Here is a 13,028-nt window from a genome sequence, read left to right on the forward strand (position 1 = left end):
TGCATAAATAGTTCCATTCCCATAATAAATGGTTCCATCAATTTTAAGTGTGTAATGGTGTCACTTTGGTCCGAATTTGTTCACAGTGCTATGAACTGGAGACTGTACAACAGAGCATCCAGGTGCTCTGTAGGGACTGCATTTCTGTAAATGGGCTGCATGCTTTTCAATTGGAAAGCAAGCCCTAATGACTGGGGCACCAACTTGCTGATGCTTGGGTATCTAAAGCAACTGCTGCAAGTGTTTTAACATTCTGGCGTATTTCCAGGAACTGCACATATCCCAGCCATTAGGTCTTCATATAATATTATATGATACATGTTACATGCAAAACAATAAACGAATAAAACACCTGACAGCCTTTTAAACAATGTAACCATTCTTATTGTGCTGACTTTAATCAAGAAGATACTCACTATAAGCCAAGGGCAGTATCCAACACTGCCCATTTGTGAGTAGAGTCTACCACTGCTTCCATTCCACAAGCAGTCAGCCCCGCTAATTCTGTTGCGCAAGCTGCGCCCACCACTTGTACAGTGGAGATTTAGCACTTCTGGGGCAAGTTCATTTCTGGAATGGGGCAGGTCACTGGAGCTGCCTGCCTTATGCAAGGTTCGCTGACCTGACCTGTTCCAAAATGACCATTTCCGGTTGTTTCGGGTTGCCCTTGGGAGCACGAAATCTCCACTGCACAAGCTGTAGAAGCAACAGAATTGGGAGGGTTGGCTGCTTGCAGGTGGTCACCATTGGACACTGCCCAAATGCAAGAATAGAAAAAGAGACAATTCATTGCACAACTATGTGGTGTGTCAAGACATCCTTTCTACACATTTCGCTTCTCTTTCACAGAGATCTAAGCCCCACTTTAAGGTGTTTAAGTGAAAATTCTTCATTACCATTCTCCTGAGGCCTAAACACTATTTTCATAGTTAGGGGGTGGAGGGTAGCCACATAATCCAAGTGATCCACCTGGTCGCCAGACATTACCATTTAAAAGATGCAATTCTGACTATGTGGAAGCAGGTTTTCTGAGGGAGACCTATTGTGATAGCGACATTTGTATCGGGCCTTAGTGAAATTATAACAGGTGCACAACTGTCCCAGTCAAGAGTGCATTTTCTGTGTAACACACTTTTTCTTTCCCATCTTAGGGAGATAATGGTGTCTTATGTTTCCAGTCTAATATTCAATTTATATTCCATAACCCTATGCAGTATTATGTAGAATAAAAATGTGACGTTTTCATATTTTTAACGTACAAATTAATTTTCTTGATGAGTTAAATAATATTTGATAGTTTTATTTTTTTCACTTTTTCTTTTCCTTAAGATGTCTTCTATGAATGGTTGGTTGGTGACTGATCCATATACCTCAAAGACCATACAACCTCAACAAGGCCATTTTGAGGGCCCACGTCAAATAAGCATTAACAACATTGCAGCTGCAAAAATACTAAAGTCTCCTTATTACTGGTCTGCACCTAAGCCATATCTTGGAAATAAAGTAAGCATCCTAGGGAAAAATAGGTTGACTTTTACTGCATCCTTTCATATCGTATCAACCCTTTATTCCGCTACAGTCCTCTTCATTGCATATTTACTGGACTATGACTGGGTTCAGACATCACGTTAATCCACAATGGGTTAAATAAGCCATGATGGCTTATTTAAACCATCATGGGTTATTGTGTTGTCTGTTTTTAACCCACAGTAGCTTATTTGTCGAAAAGAATCCACTCTCATAACCCATGGTCAGCAGAGTGGGTTCTTTAAGCCATCATGGGTTATTGTGTCATGTGACAGTCTGCAGTGAGTTATTTTGGTCACCTACAGAGTTGCTTGGCAAGAGTGCTCATACCTCTCCCCTTTCATTGGGATATTGTGGAAGGTTAAAACAAGCTGCTGTGATGTTGTCAGCGGATGAAACAGTGCCACTGTTTGGGTGGGAGAACTGTACCAGGATGATACAGCAGGAGGATGACTCAGATTACACATAATAGTTTAATAAGCTACACATAGTAGCTTATTTGTCTGATCAAGTGGGGGTAACTAGCTCAATTTCAAAATAAGCTACTGTGAGTAGTTTATTAATCCATCATGGCTTATAATGACGTCTGAACGCAGCCTATGAGTGTGAGGTACGTTTATCAAAAGGTGTACTGTTGCTTTTCCTGGGAATCTTGTTAAATTCATAGCATTAAAGTTGTGTGTGGATGGTTTCTCTTCTGCCTCAACCCAAATTGCTGGCACACGACTGAAATTATGCTGCAAAAGATGTGGAGTAAAATAAATTTGCAATCACATATGGTGTGAGTTCCTCCAAATTAAAACTTACCGGGTGGATTTTTTTAGGATTATATATGTTTTTATAGGTTATATGTTACCCATCACCATAGGCATTTTACTATTGAGACATATTTAGAGAATTATTCTAAGTTAAGATGTACATTTTGTTTGATTCTTATTTGTGGAAAGAACTATGTACCAGAGTTTAGTCACTGGTTACTAAAAATCTGGGATCTAACTGTAATGGGAAAAAGATGATTCAACAGGTTAAAATAAGAGAGGTTAGAATTCCAACTGATATTTTTCAACAAAATTGTGTTCATTTTTATGATTTGAAAAACATATGGTCAGATAGACATATGAATTTAATAATAGTGGATATTGAAAAGATGTTTTGTATATAATGTTTCTTTTGTGGTTTATTTTTCTTTGTGTCTAATCTACCCTTTGGATGTACATTATGCATAAGTTCTTAATAAGAAAAAAACCTTGATGTTAAAAGTTAGAATATGAAAATGATTCTTAGCTTACTGCATATGAGTTTTACAGTTCACCACTATACTGTAAACAAACAAGCAAAGCTATAAAATGTTCGGGATTTTTTATTCTTCCAGCTTACATCCTTTGGTGGTTACTTGAAGTATACTGTGTTCTATGACATTCCCATGGACAGTACAGACAGTGATTTAGTGTCTAATGTGGATGTTATTATTCAGGTAATTTAAATTTATGTGAATTAACACAATTATTTGGGATACAAATAATATGCAAATCAACTATGAATGCTCATATGGCAGGATATGGGTGCCTGATTTTTCACTGTATGGGATGGTGCACTAGAGGATTCTGTGACCTTTTTTGAGATAGCTTCAAAAAGCACCCTTGGCTCTTGGCCTTTAGCTTCATTTTCAGTTATACCGGTATATCTGTATTAGTTAGTATTGTGTGTATGGAATTCAGAATGTTTTAGGGTGCAATCCTATGCATGTTTAATAAATTATTATTATTATTATTATTATTATTATTATTATTATTATTATTATTATTTCTTGCCCGCCTCTCCATTCTTTTCGAGGCAGGGAAACAATCCACAACTCTCAGTATTCCCAGAATGCTGGGAGTTGTAGGACATTTTTCCTGTCTAAACGTCCATAGGACTGCACCCTTAATGGAGATGTTATAACTTATTAGAGTAATTTAAGGTGCAATCCTATTCATGTTTAGACAGGAAGAAGGCCTACAACTCCCAGCATCTCCAAGCCAGAAGGGCAAGCAGGGGCATGCTGGAAGTTGTAGGACTTTTTTTTTGTCTAAACATGCATAGGATTGCATTTTTAAGGAATGAATTGAAAAGGCCATGCACTTACTAGGCGGCCTTAGGCAAGCCACATTCTGTTAGCCTCAATCCTTTTGCAATAATGCTGAGCTTACAGGATAGCTGCAAAGATTTCAACAATATAAGTTATGTGAAGCACTTTAAGTGCTCCAAAACACTATATAAATTATTGTGGTTTCCTTTTCTTTTTCAGTAGTTGACTTATAACTGATTTCAGACAGACCATTAATCCTATTAAGGGTGTTTTTCTTTAGCATGACTGCTCATTTTTGTATTCACAATCATATTTTGATCTATAAGAATTAAACAATCAGTTTTTCAATTTAACTTCGTTTTCAGGCTTGCAAAACTTAGGTAAGTCTACAAAAGATTGCTTTAAATTACTTTTCAGAAAACGTTATAAGATTACACAGTTACAATTCTCTTTTCTAATTTAAAAGGTACTTGGTTTGATATGTAAATCATACGAAAAAAAGAATGCAGCCAGTTCTAAACACACTGCATGGAAGCCGTTTCCATTGGTTGAAGTGGGACTTATTTCTGTGTAATGTGTTTTAAACTGGGATCTGGGTGTTTCTGCCCATGGAACAATTTAAACAAAACTACTTAAGGAATAAACTGTGAAAAGTTGGGAAATATTTATACAGTTATTGTATTTCTATACCACCTTTCTGAAGCCAATCAGGGCAATTCCAAAAATAATAATAATCAGAAGATACAGCAATCAAATAAAAAGGTAGTAACACATTAACCCGCCACCTTAAAACCCATAATAACAATTTAAAAAGGCAAGTTAAAAACAGTGATAGTAGATACTTATTATTAAAGGGAAGTTTCCCGTGCATGTTTCATAAATTAAATGGATTAAATTGAGCTTTAAAAAGTTCCATTTAACTCTTGAAGCAATTTGTATATAATCACTTTATCATTTTAGGGCAACGGACACATTTTGTGTACTAGATCTGAAGGGCTGTCTTTGCAACCATATGAGGAGTATTCCAATACTGTGCGGCTTGTGTCTGAAAACTTTGTTGACTTTACTACAAAGAAGCCAATAGATCGAGACATGCTGATGACAGTTTTAGCAAATATTACTCATCTTCTGCTCAGGGCCAGTTACAACATTGCAAAAAAGGCTGTATACAGGTAACTAAGCTTCAGTTTAGAAATAGGTTTTGTAATATGCCAATTGTATATTTTACATAGAAAAGAAAAGTGTTAGAACAAGTTCCTAAAATGTTAAAGCCAGATTTTACGTTGTCTGTAATTTTCTGTCAGCAATTTCTTTTTTGCTAACTTTACCAGTGCCAGCACTAAATATGGTGGAGTATGCCTTGGTATGCCAATGGCCTGGTTCAGACAACACACTAAACCATGCTGCTTAACCACATGCATTCCCTTAAGCATTTTGTGGTTAAGAAGCATGGTTTAGCGTGTTGTGCGAACCAGGCCAATGTAAGTTAGTATTCTGTGCAAAAACCTCTGCAAGCCTAAGGAAAGCCTTGTGCTTGAATGCTTACCCTTCTCTTTTGCGTGAACAAGAGGAGGAATAAACAAAGATTCAGTTTTGCTATCCCTGATTTCTGCCTTCATAACATGCAAACCAGGAATTATAATTTATCTCTTGACAACTGGTAAGCAAGCCAACTTCAGGCCATATGTTACAAATATGGCTTGTTTTATAGAGCTTGTGTCAGCATCATAGAGTAAGGGATGGGGCAGCAGAGGAGCAATCACTTCACATACTCTGAAATGGGTTACAAACGGCCATTACATTACAGAGGGCTCACATAGTTTGGTGTGACATAGAGCAAGTTCCCAGTCACTGAGCATGTTGATGATATCACCAGCCTAGCCTATAGTCTGTGATAAAGTTGATGGTAGTGGCAGGAATCTTGGACCCAGCATGGCATAAACCAGAGGTGGGGAAACCTTTCAGGTGCCAGAGCCAGGTTGCTATTTGGTTGTGCTGGTTTTTTGTGGTAGGTGTTCTGGCTGAAGTGTTTCCATTTCTTTCATGGCTGCTTGAATCCCACCCCCAACACACACAAAGGAAGAGGAAGTCATCAGGGTTCTAACTTCATGGGCTGAGAGATAGGCTGACCTGGGGGTGTGGATCTGTGGATGTCCACAGGCTGGGGGTGTAGATGTTCTCTGTGAAGCATGGACTTAGGTCAGCCCCACAGAATGTTGAAATGCATATACTGGACTTCGTTAGGTACACACTGCCTTCATGTGGGCAGGGCAGGGACCTGAGCCCTAGAGCCTTTACCACTCCCTCCTTCTGTGCAAGGTGGGCAGGGACTGCGTGGCCTTCTCAGATCCGCCTGTATTCCAGAGTTGCTTATTTTAGAATATTATCTTTTGCACTGAGAACACTACAACTTCATCTCATCTCATGAGACATCTCATTCATTTTGATTCAATCATATATACTTTACGACTGAAACTTATTCTGGACAACCTAAATGCCTGACTTCATGCTATAACTGGATTTTATCCATACCTCTTGTCCAGGAATTGACTTTTGTCTATTAAAAAGACAACACAAACAACTGAACCCTTGCATGTGGTGATTCAGGGGATTAAAGAAATTGGCTTGGTCTAGCACATGCAGTGTTGACAAAGCAGTTCATTTATGAAAGACCACTTGCAGTGCAAGAGGGATGGGCCTCTCTTTCTGCCAGTCTAGCGTAAGGCCTTTAAACTGAAAGCATGTGCTTCTGAATTCTAATGAGCTGACATTTTGTTAATCATTGTTCAGCATTAGACTACGTGGAACAATGAGACTTTATATGAGCAAATCTCATATCGTTACGAGGCTATGGTGTACATCTGTTTGCGGCTATTGAAGAATTGTCACTTCTAAATTTTTGCTGAAATGTCATATTAGTAATTTAGTCTTCAGTAAAGATAGAGTGTTGTACATGATGGTCTGAATTCCCTATCTGATACAGAATTTTGCACCCCCAAATTATTTCCAATTAAATACTCATATTTCTGGCTGTGATGAACATCTTAGAAATGTGCTGACTTTGACTAGCAAAGACTCAGAAACAATAGGTGTGGGCTTCAATGACATACATGTGCAGAACTGTCCCTGGTGTTGAAGTGAATAGGAAGAGGCTAGCCCTATTAAGGTGACATTAAACTGAGTTCATTAAACGTGCGAGGAGAAGAAATACTCTAGCCGTGGCCTGTTGTCATGCATTTCCATGTCCCTGTACTTGTGGAAGGTGATTGTCTGAAGAGGCGAATCTCCCGTATACGTAGAGGTTCTTCATATGATTAAGAACTTTTCAGGCAGTTTCCCTCCACAAATACAGGGTGACGGAAACGTGTGAAATGGGGAGTGGAGTTAGAGAGCTCCTTCTCCTTATGTGTTTACTGAACTTAATAATGTCTGAATAGGGCTGTTGTGTATTCTAGAATTCAGTGACCATTTTGAAGATTTTGCATGTGCATATGGCCCCGGTCAATTGGCGTGTGTGTTTCTACTTGTAGCTGTCAGAGAGATCTACATCTCTGGTGATGTGAAGTGATGACCTTGAAACAACAGTTTCATTTGGAAAACGAGACACCAGAGTTATTACAACCATTCAAGACATTAATCCCTGTTACTAACATAAATCTGAGTATAGTAATGATTACGGCCGATCAGGGCCTCTAATACAGATCTTAAACTTCGGGCAGTTTCATCCAAGTACTCTGGTCCCAAGACATTTATTTTGAAGCGTGCTTTGGGAGGGTTCCCGGTAGAGCACATGGTTGGTATACGGAAGGTCTCTGGTTCAATCTCTAGCATCTATAGTGTTGTTGTTTTTTTAAAAAATCTGATAGCAGGTGATCAGGGCCAGGCAAAGCTAGTAATAGGTCCGGACCAGATAGGAAATGTAGGCCCCATTTCAAACTGCTTATTAAGTATTTTTAATCAGTTCTAAATACATATGAACTAGAACGATTTATAAAAAAGGTAATGGCAAGCACTTTTATTCAAGATGTGTATAAGACATCACTTCTTCACATTCAGAAATGCTTACGTGCTTTTCTTTGGGCAAATTCATCATCAACAACAGAAAAATCAAGCAACTTTGCCCAGGGGGACTCGGAGTAGCCCCCCTCAAAATCATAGGCCCACGCCAACTGGCCCCACTGGGCCCCCCCTCTGCCCAGCCCTGCAGGTGATGCAAAAGACTTCTCTGAGATGCTGGAGAGCTCCACCAGTCAAGAGAAGGTGGTATTAGTGTTAGTATTAGTCAACCTGGCAGCTTCCTATGTTCCTAATGTTTAACATGTTCCTAATGTTCAATACATTAGGGAGGAGCCATAGCTCCAGTGGTAGAGCACATGCTTTGCATGCAGAAGATCCCAGGTTCCCTGGCTTCTCAACTTAAAAATATCATAGAATCATAGAATCATAGAATAGCAGAGTTGGAAGGGGCCTACAAGGCCATCGAGTCCAACCCCCTGCTCAATGCAGGAATCCACCCTAAAGCATCCCTGACAGATGGTTGTCCAGCTGCCTCTTGAATGCCTCTAGTGTGGGAGAGCCCACAACCTCCCTAGGTAGCTGATTCCACCGTCGCACTGCTCTAACAGTCAGGAAGTTTTTCCTGATGTCCAGCCGGAATCTGGCTTCCTTTAACTTGAGCCCGTTATTCCGTGTCCTGCACTCTGGGAGGATCGAGAAGAGATCCTGGCCCTCCTCTGTGTGACAACCTTTTAAGTATTTGAAGAGTGCTATCATGTCTCCCCTCAATCTTCTCTTCTCCAGGCTAAACATGCCCAGTTCTTTCAGTCTCTCTTCATAGGGCTTTGTTTCTAGACCTCTGATCATCCTCGTTGCCCTCTTCTGAACACGCTCCAGCTTGTCTGCGTCCTTCTTGAATTGTGGAGCCCAGAACTGGACGCAATACTCTAGATGAGGCCTAACCAGGGCCGAATAGAGAGGAACCAGTACCTCCCGTGATTTGGAAGCTATACTTCTATTAATGCAGCCCAAAATAGCATTTGCCTTTCTTGCAGCCATATCGCACTGTTGGCTCATATTCAGCTTGTGATCTACAACAATTCCAAGATCTTTCTCATTTGTAGTATTGCTGAGCCAAGTGTCCCCCATCTTGTAACTGTGCATTTGGTTTCTATTCCCTAAATGTAGAACTTGGCATTTATCCCTATTAAATTTCATTCTGTTGTTTTCAGCCCAGCACTCCAGCCTATCAAGATCACTTTGAAGTTTGTTTCTGTCTTCCAGGGTATTAGCTATCCCACCCAATTTGGTGTCATCTGCAAATTTGATCAGCGTTCCCTGCACTTCCTCGTCCAAATCATTAATAAAAATGTTGAAGAGCACTGGGCCCAGGACTGAGCCCTGCGGCACCCCACTCGTTGCCTCTCCCCAGTTTGAGAAGGTTCCATTGATAAGTACTCTTTGAGTCCGATTCTGTAGCCAACTGTGGATCCACCTAATAGTTGTTCCATCTAGCCCACTTTTAGCTAGTTTGTTAATCAGAATGTCATGTGGTACTTTGTCAAAAGCTTTGCTGAAGTCAAGATATATGACATCCACAGCATTCCCACAGTCCACAAGGGAGGTTATCCTATCAAAAAATGAGATCAAATTAGTCTGACAGGATTTGTTCCTGACAAATCCATGTTGGCTTCTAGTAATCACTGCATTGATTTCAAGGTGTTTACAGATTGACTTCTTTATAATCTGCTCCAGAATTTTCCCAGGGATGGATGTCAGGCTGACTGGTCTGTAGTTCCCAGGTTCCTCCTTTTTGCCCTTTTTGAAGATAGGGACAACGTTAGCCCTCCTCCAGTCGTCCGGCACCTCACCCGTCTTCCATGATTTTGCAAAGATAATAGACAAAGGTTCTGAGAGTTCTTCCGCTAGCTCCTTCATTACTCTTGGATGCAGTTCATCGGGCCCTGGGGATTTGAACTCATTCAAGGAAATTAGGTGTTCTTTGACCATTTGTTTATCAATCTCAAACTGCAATCCTGCCTTCTCAACTTCTGCTTCACTTTCTCCAGGGGGGTCATAGATCCGCTTTTGGGAGAAGACCGAGGCAAAGTAGGAATTGAGCACTTCAGCCTTTTGTTTGTCGTCTGTTATCAATTTGCCATCCTCATTAAGCAGTTGAACCACCATTTCTTTCCTCTGTCTTTTACTACTCACGTATCTGAAGAAAGCCTTTTTATTGCTTTTAGCATCCCTCGCTAATCTCAGCTCATTCACAGCTTTAGCCTTCCTGACGCCATTTCGGCACTTCTGCGCCACTTGTCTGTACTCTTCTTTTGTAGCCTGGCCTTCCTTCCACTTCCTATATGTATCCCTTTTTGTTTTCAGTTCATCAATAAGCTTTTTGTGGAGCCACATTGGTTTCCTCTGTTGTCTTCTATCTTTTCTCCTTGTTGGAATTGTTTGTAACTGTGCCTTTAAAATTTCATTTTTTAGATACTCCCACCCATCCTGCACTCCTTTTCTTTTTAGGCTCCCTTGCCACGGGACCTTACTTATTATAGTTCTGAGTTTATTAAAATCAGCTTTCCTAAAATCCAGAGTATGTGTATGGCTACGCTCGACTTTTGTCTCCTTCATAATCAAGAATTCAAGTATGACGTGGTCACTTTCCCCCAGAGTTCCCGTAACTGCCACTTTATCCACTAAGTCATCCCTATTGGTCAATAACAAGTCAAGGATTGCCGACCCTCTAGTTCCTTCCACCACTTTCTGTAGGAGAAAGTTATCACCCATACATGTCAGGAATTTCTTGGAAGGGCCGCTTTTGGCAGTAATGGTCTCCCAACAGATATCAGGGTAATTGAAGTCCCCCATCACTACTACATCACACTTCCTTGAAACACTGGCAATTTGTTTCTCAAAAGTTTCGTCCTCGTCTTCTCCTTGATTGGGTGGTCGGTAGTAGACTCCGATTATCATATTCTTTTTATTCCTAGCCCCATTTATTTTAATCCAGACGCTCTCGACGGGGCTCCCAATCTCATCCGCCTGTATTTCTGTGCAGGGATAGGTATTTTTAACATATAGTGCAACTCCACCTCCCTTTCTATTTCTTCTGTTCTTTTTGAACAAGTTATATCCTTCAATTGCTATATTCCAGTCATGGGAGTCATCCCACCAAGTTTCAGTTATACCTATCAAGTCGTATTTGCCTTCATGTAATAAGAGTTCAAGTTCATTCTGTTTGTTTCCCATGCTCTGGGCATTAGTATAGAGACATCGAAGACCATGTGTTTTATAGTCTGGCTTTGTTCCTACCTTGTTGCAGACACTATTTTGGGACTCTGTTGGAGCTGTTCTCTGTACTGTGGTGCATTGGCCTTCATCCATTGTTGCCTCAAAATTTACGTCTCCCACCCCCGCAAGATTCAGTTTAAAGCCCTCCTGATGAAGTTCTTCATGCTGTGGCCGAACTCATTCTTTCCAGCCCTTGTGAGGTGCAACCCATCCCTTGCCAGCAGTCCATGTTCCAAGTAGCGTAGCCCGTGGTCCCAGAATCCAAAACTCTCACGACGGCACCACCTTCGAAGCCAGTCGTTCATCCGGAGTATTTTTCTTTCCCTTTCTAATCCTCTTCCAAGAACCAGGAGGATGGATGAGAAAACTACCTGGGCCCCAAAGTTCTTCAGTTTCCTTCCCAGAACTTCAAAGTCTGAAATGATTTCTTCGTAGCTCTGCTTGGCGACATCATTTGTTCCCACATGGATGAGAAGAAAGGGGTATGTGTCCGTGGGCTTTATGAGCTTCGGTAACCCTTCAGTCACATCTCTAATCTGTGCTCCAGGGAGACAGCACACCTGGCGAGTCCATGGGTCTTCACGACATACTTGGGTTTCAATCCCACGCAGCAGGGAGTCTCCCACAACGACTACTCTTCGCTTCTTCTTGGTTGACCTACCTTCTGTCTCTTGGTCACTGTTGCATGGTGCCTCCTGTACTTCTTCCTCTGCAAACTGTCCTTCTGTCTCATTCTCCAGAAGCTGAAAGCGGTTGCTTAACTGCAATGGCTCCACCGGTGTAGAACGCCCTCTAATTCCTCTTCTAACTGTCACTCTTTTCCAGGGAGTTTCCTCTTCATTGGCTTTCCTCCCCTCAGCATACTCCACTTCTGCTTCAGCTGGCTGTTGTTCTTCAATCTCATGTGCTTCTTGTTGCTGTTGCAGTTCCACCATTCGGTCTAAGAACTCCTCGACTTCTCTTATTCCTTGGAGGGTGGACACTCGCTGCTCAAGTCCTCTCACTTTTTCTTCCAAAAGTGCCACCAGCTTGCACTTGTTGCAGGTATACGCCATGTTGAGCTCAGGCAGAAACACGAACATTGCACACCCTTTGCAATGGGTGTGCAAAGGGTGTGCAGGTAGCAAATTATGTGAAAGAGTAGATAATGCTAGACTTACGCACAAATAATCTAACGGTATAATCAAGTTCCTGTGTCGTCTTTTGCCCATGATTTCAGGATAGCTGAGGACAAAGGATCCTGTAGATCAGCTAGACAAACTCCTGGAATACTGTAAATGCTGCAAAGCTCATATTTATTGTAGTTGGACTACATTTGGTACCCTATAATATTGATTGCTTAACGAAATGTAATTTACAAATGAATTTGAAAATGGTTTAACAAGGTGTGGTCTGAAGGCTTCCCTCTGTTTCTTTTTTGAATAGACATCACTGATTCTTGAAGGTTAGCTTCTCAATGATATATTGATGCCCAATTCATTTTCTATTTTTTCCCCTTTTTCTTTTAAAGCATTTCAAAAGAGAATCATGTGATGCTATCTTGTTACAGGTTGGATTCTGTCACTTTGGATACAGCGAATGCTAATCTCATAGATCTATCTTCAGCTGCAGATGTGGAATATTGTGAATGTCCTCAAGGCTACTCTGGGATTTCTTGTGAGGTAATCTGTCATTACACAAGACTTAAGAACCTGTCAGTATAGTTGCTACATGCAAACTGTATTTTAGCTTGCAGTTTTTTTAAACTGGAATGGCAGAATAAGGTTTTCCACTTCAAATGTATGGACCAACTTTGCATAGTTTCCACATACTGAAAAATAAGCTCTTTCCCACATTTTAAAGGAACTAGAGGTTGGTTAGAGGCCAAAGAGTTCACCCCCTGAATAGTTTTAAAGCTGAAATCATACCATTGTTGCCTTTTTTGTTTCTTGGTGAATACTAGTGACTTCTTGCTTTCCCTTATATGCTGTTGGTTCTGGGCTAAATTCAGCAGTACCCAAACAGTTTTCTGCTTGCACACCAGACATTTTCCTTCCCTTCCTCCCTATTTCAGCCCCCAGCACATCCCCCAAATCTTCTTGGGAGGGTCCCCCAAACCTCTGGAGCAAATGGCGGGGAGTGAAATAGGCTGCAGGGCAGA

At 40.9% G+C, this 13,028-nt stretch overlaps 1 protein-coding gene across 1 annotated transcript in view; it reads left to right on the plus strand.

Annotated features, from left to right (window-relative positions):
* The window catches only part of LAMA1 (laminin subunit alpha 1), a 123,596-nt gene that overhangs the window by 37,817 nt on the left and 72,751 nt on the right, over window positions 1–13,028 (plus strand). Inside the window, exons 12-15 of the mRNA XM_063131297.1 lie at window positions 1,330–1,503; window positions 2,900–3,001; window positions 4,556–4,767; window positions 12,438–12,549. Coding sequence (XP_062987367.1) covers window positions 1,330–1,503; window positions 2,900–3,001; window positions 4,556–4,767; window positions 12,438–12,549 — 600 coding nt within the window. The remainder of the gene's footprint in view (window positions 1–1,329; window positions 1,504–2,899; window positions 3,002–4,555; window positions 4,768–12,437; window positions 12,550–13,028) is intronic.

Source organism: Elgaria multicarinata, chromosome 7, assembly GCF_023053635.1.
Source record: "Elgaria multicarinata webbii isolate HBS135686 ecotype San Diego chromosome 7, rElgMul1.1.pri, whole genome shotgun sequence".
NCBI lineage: Eukaryota > Metazoa > Chordata > Lepidosauria > Squamata > Anguidae > Elgaria > Elgaria multicarinata.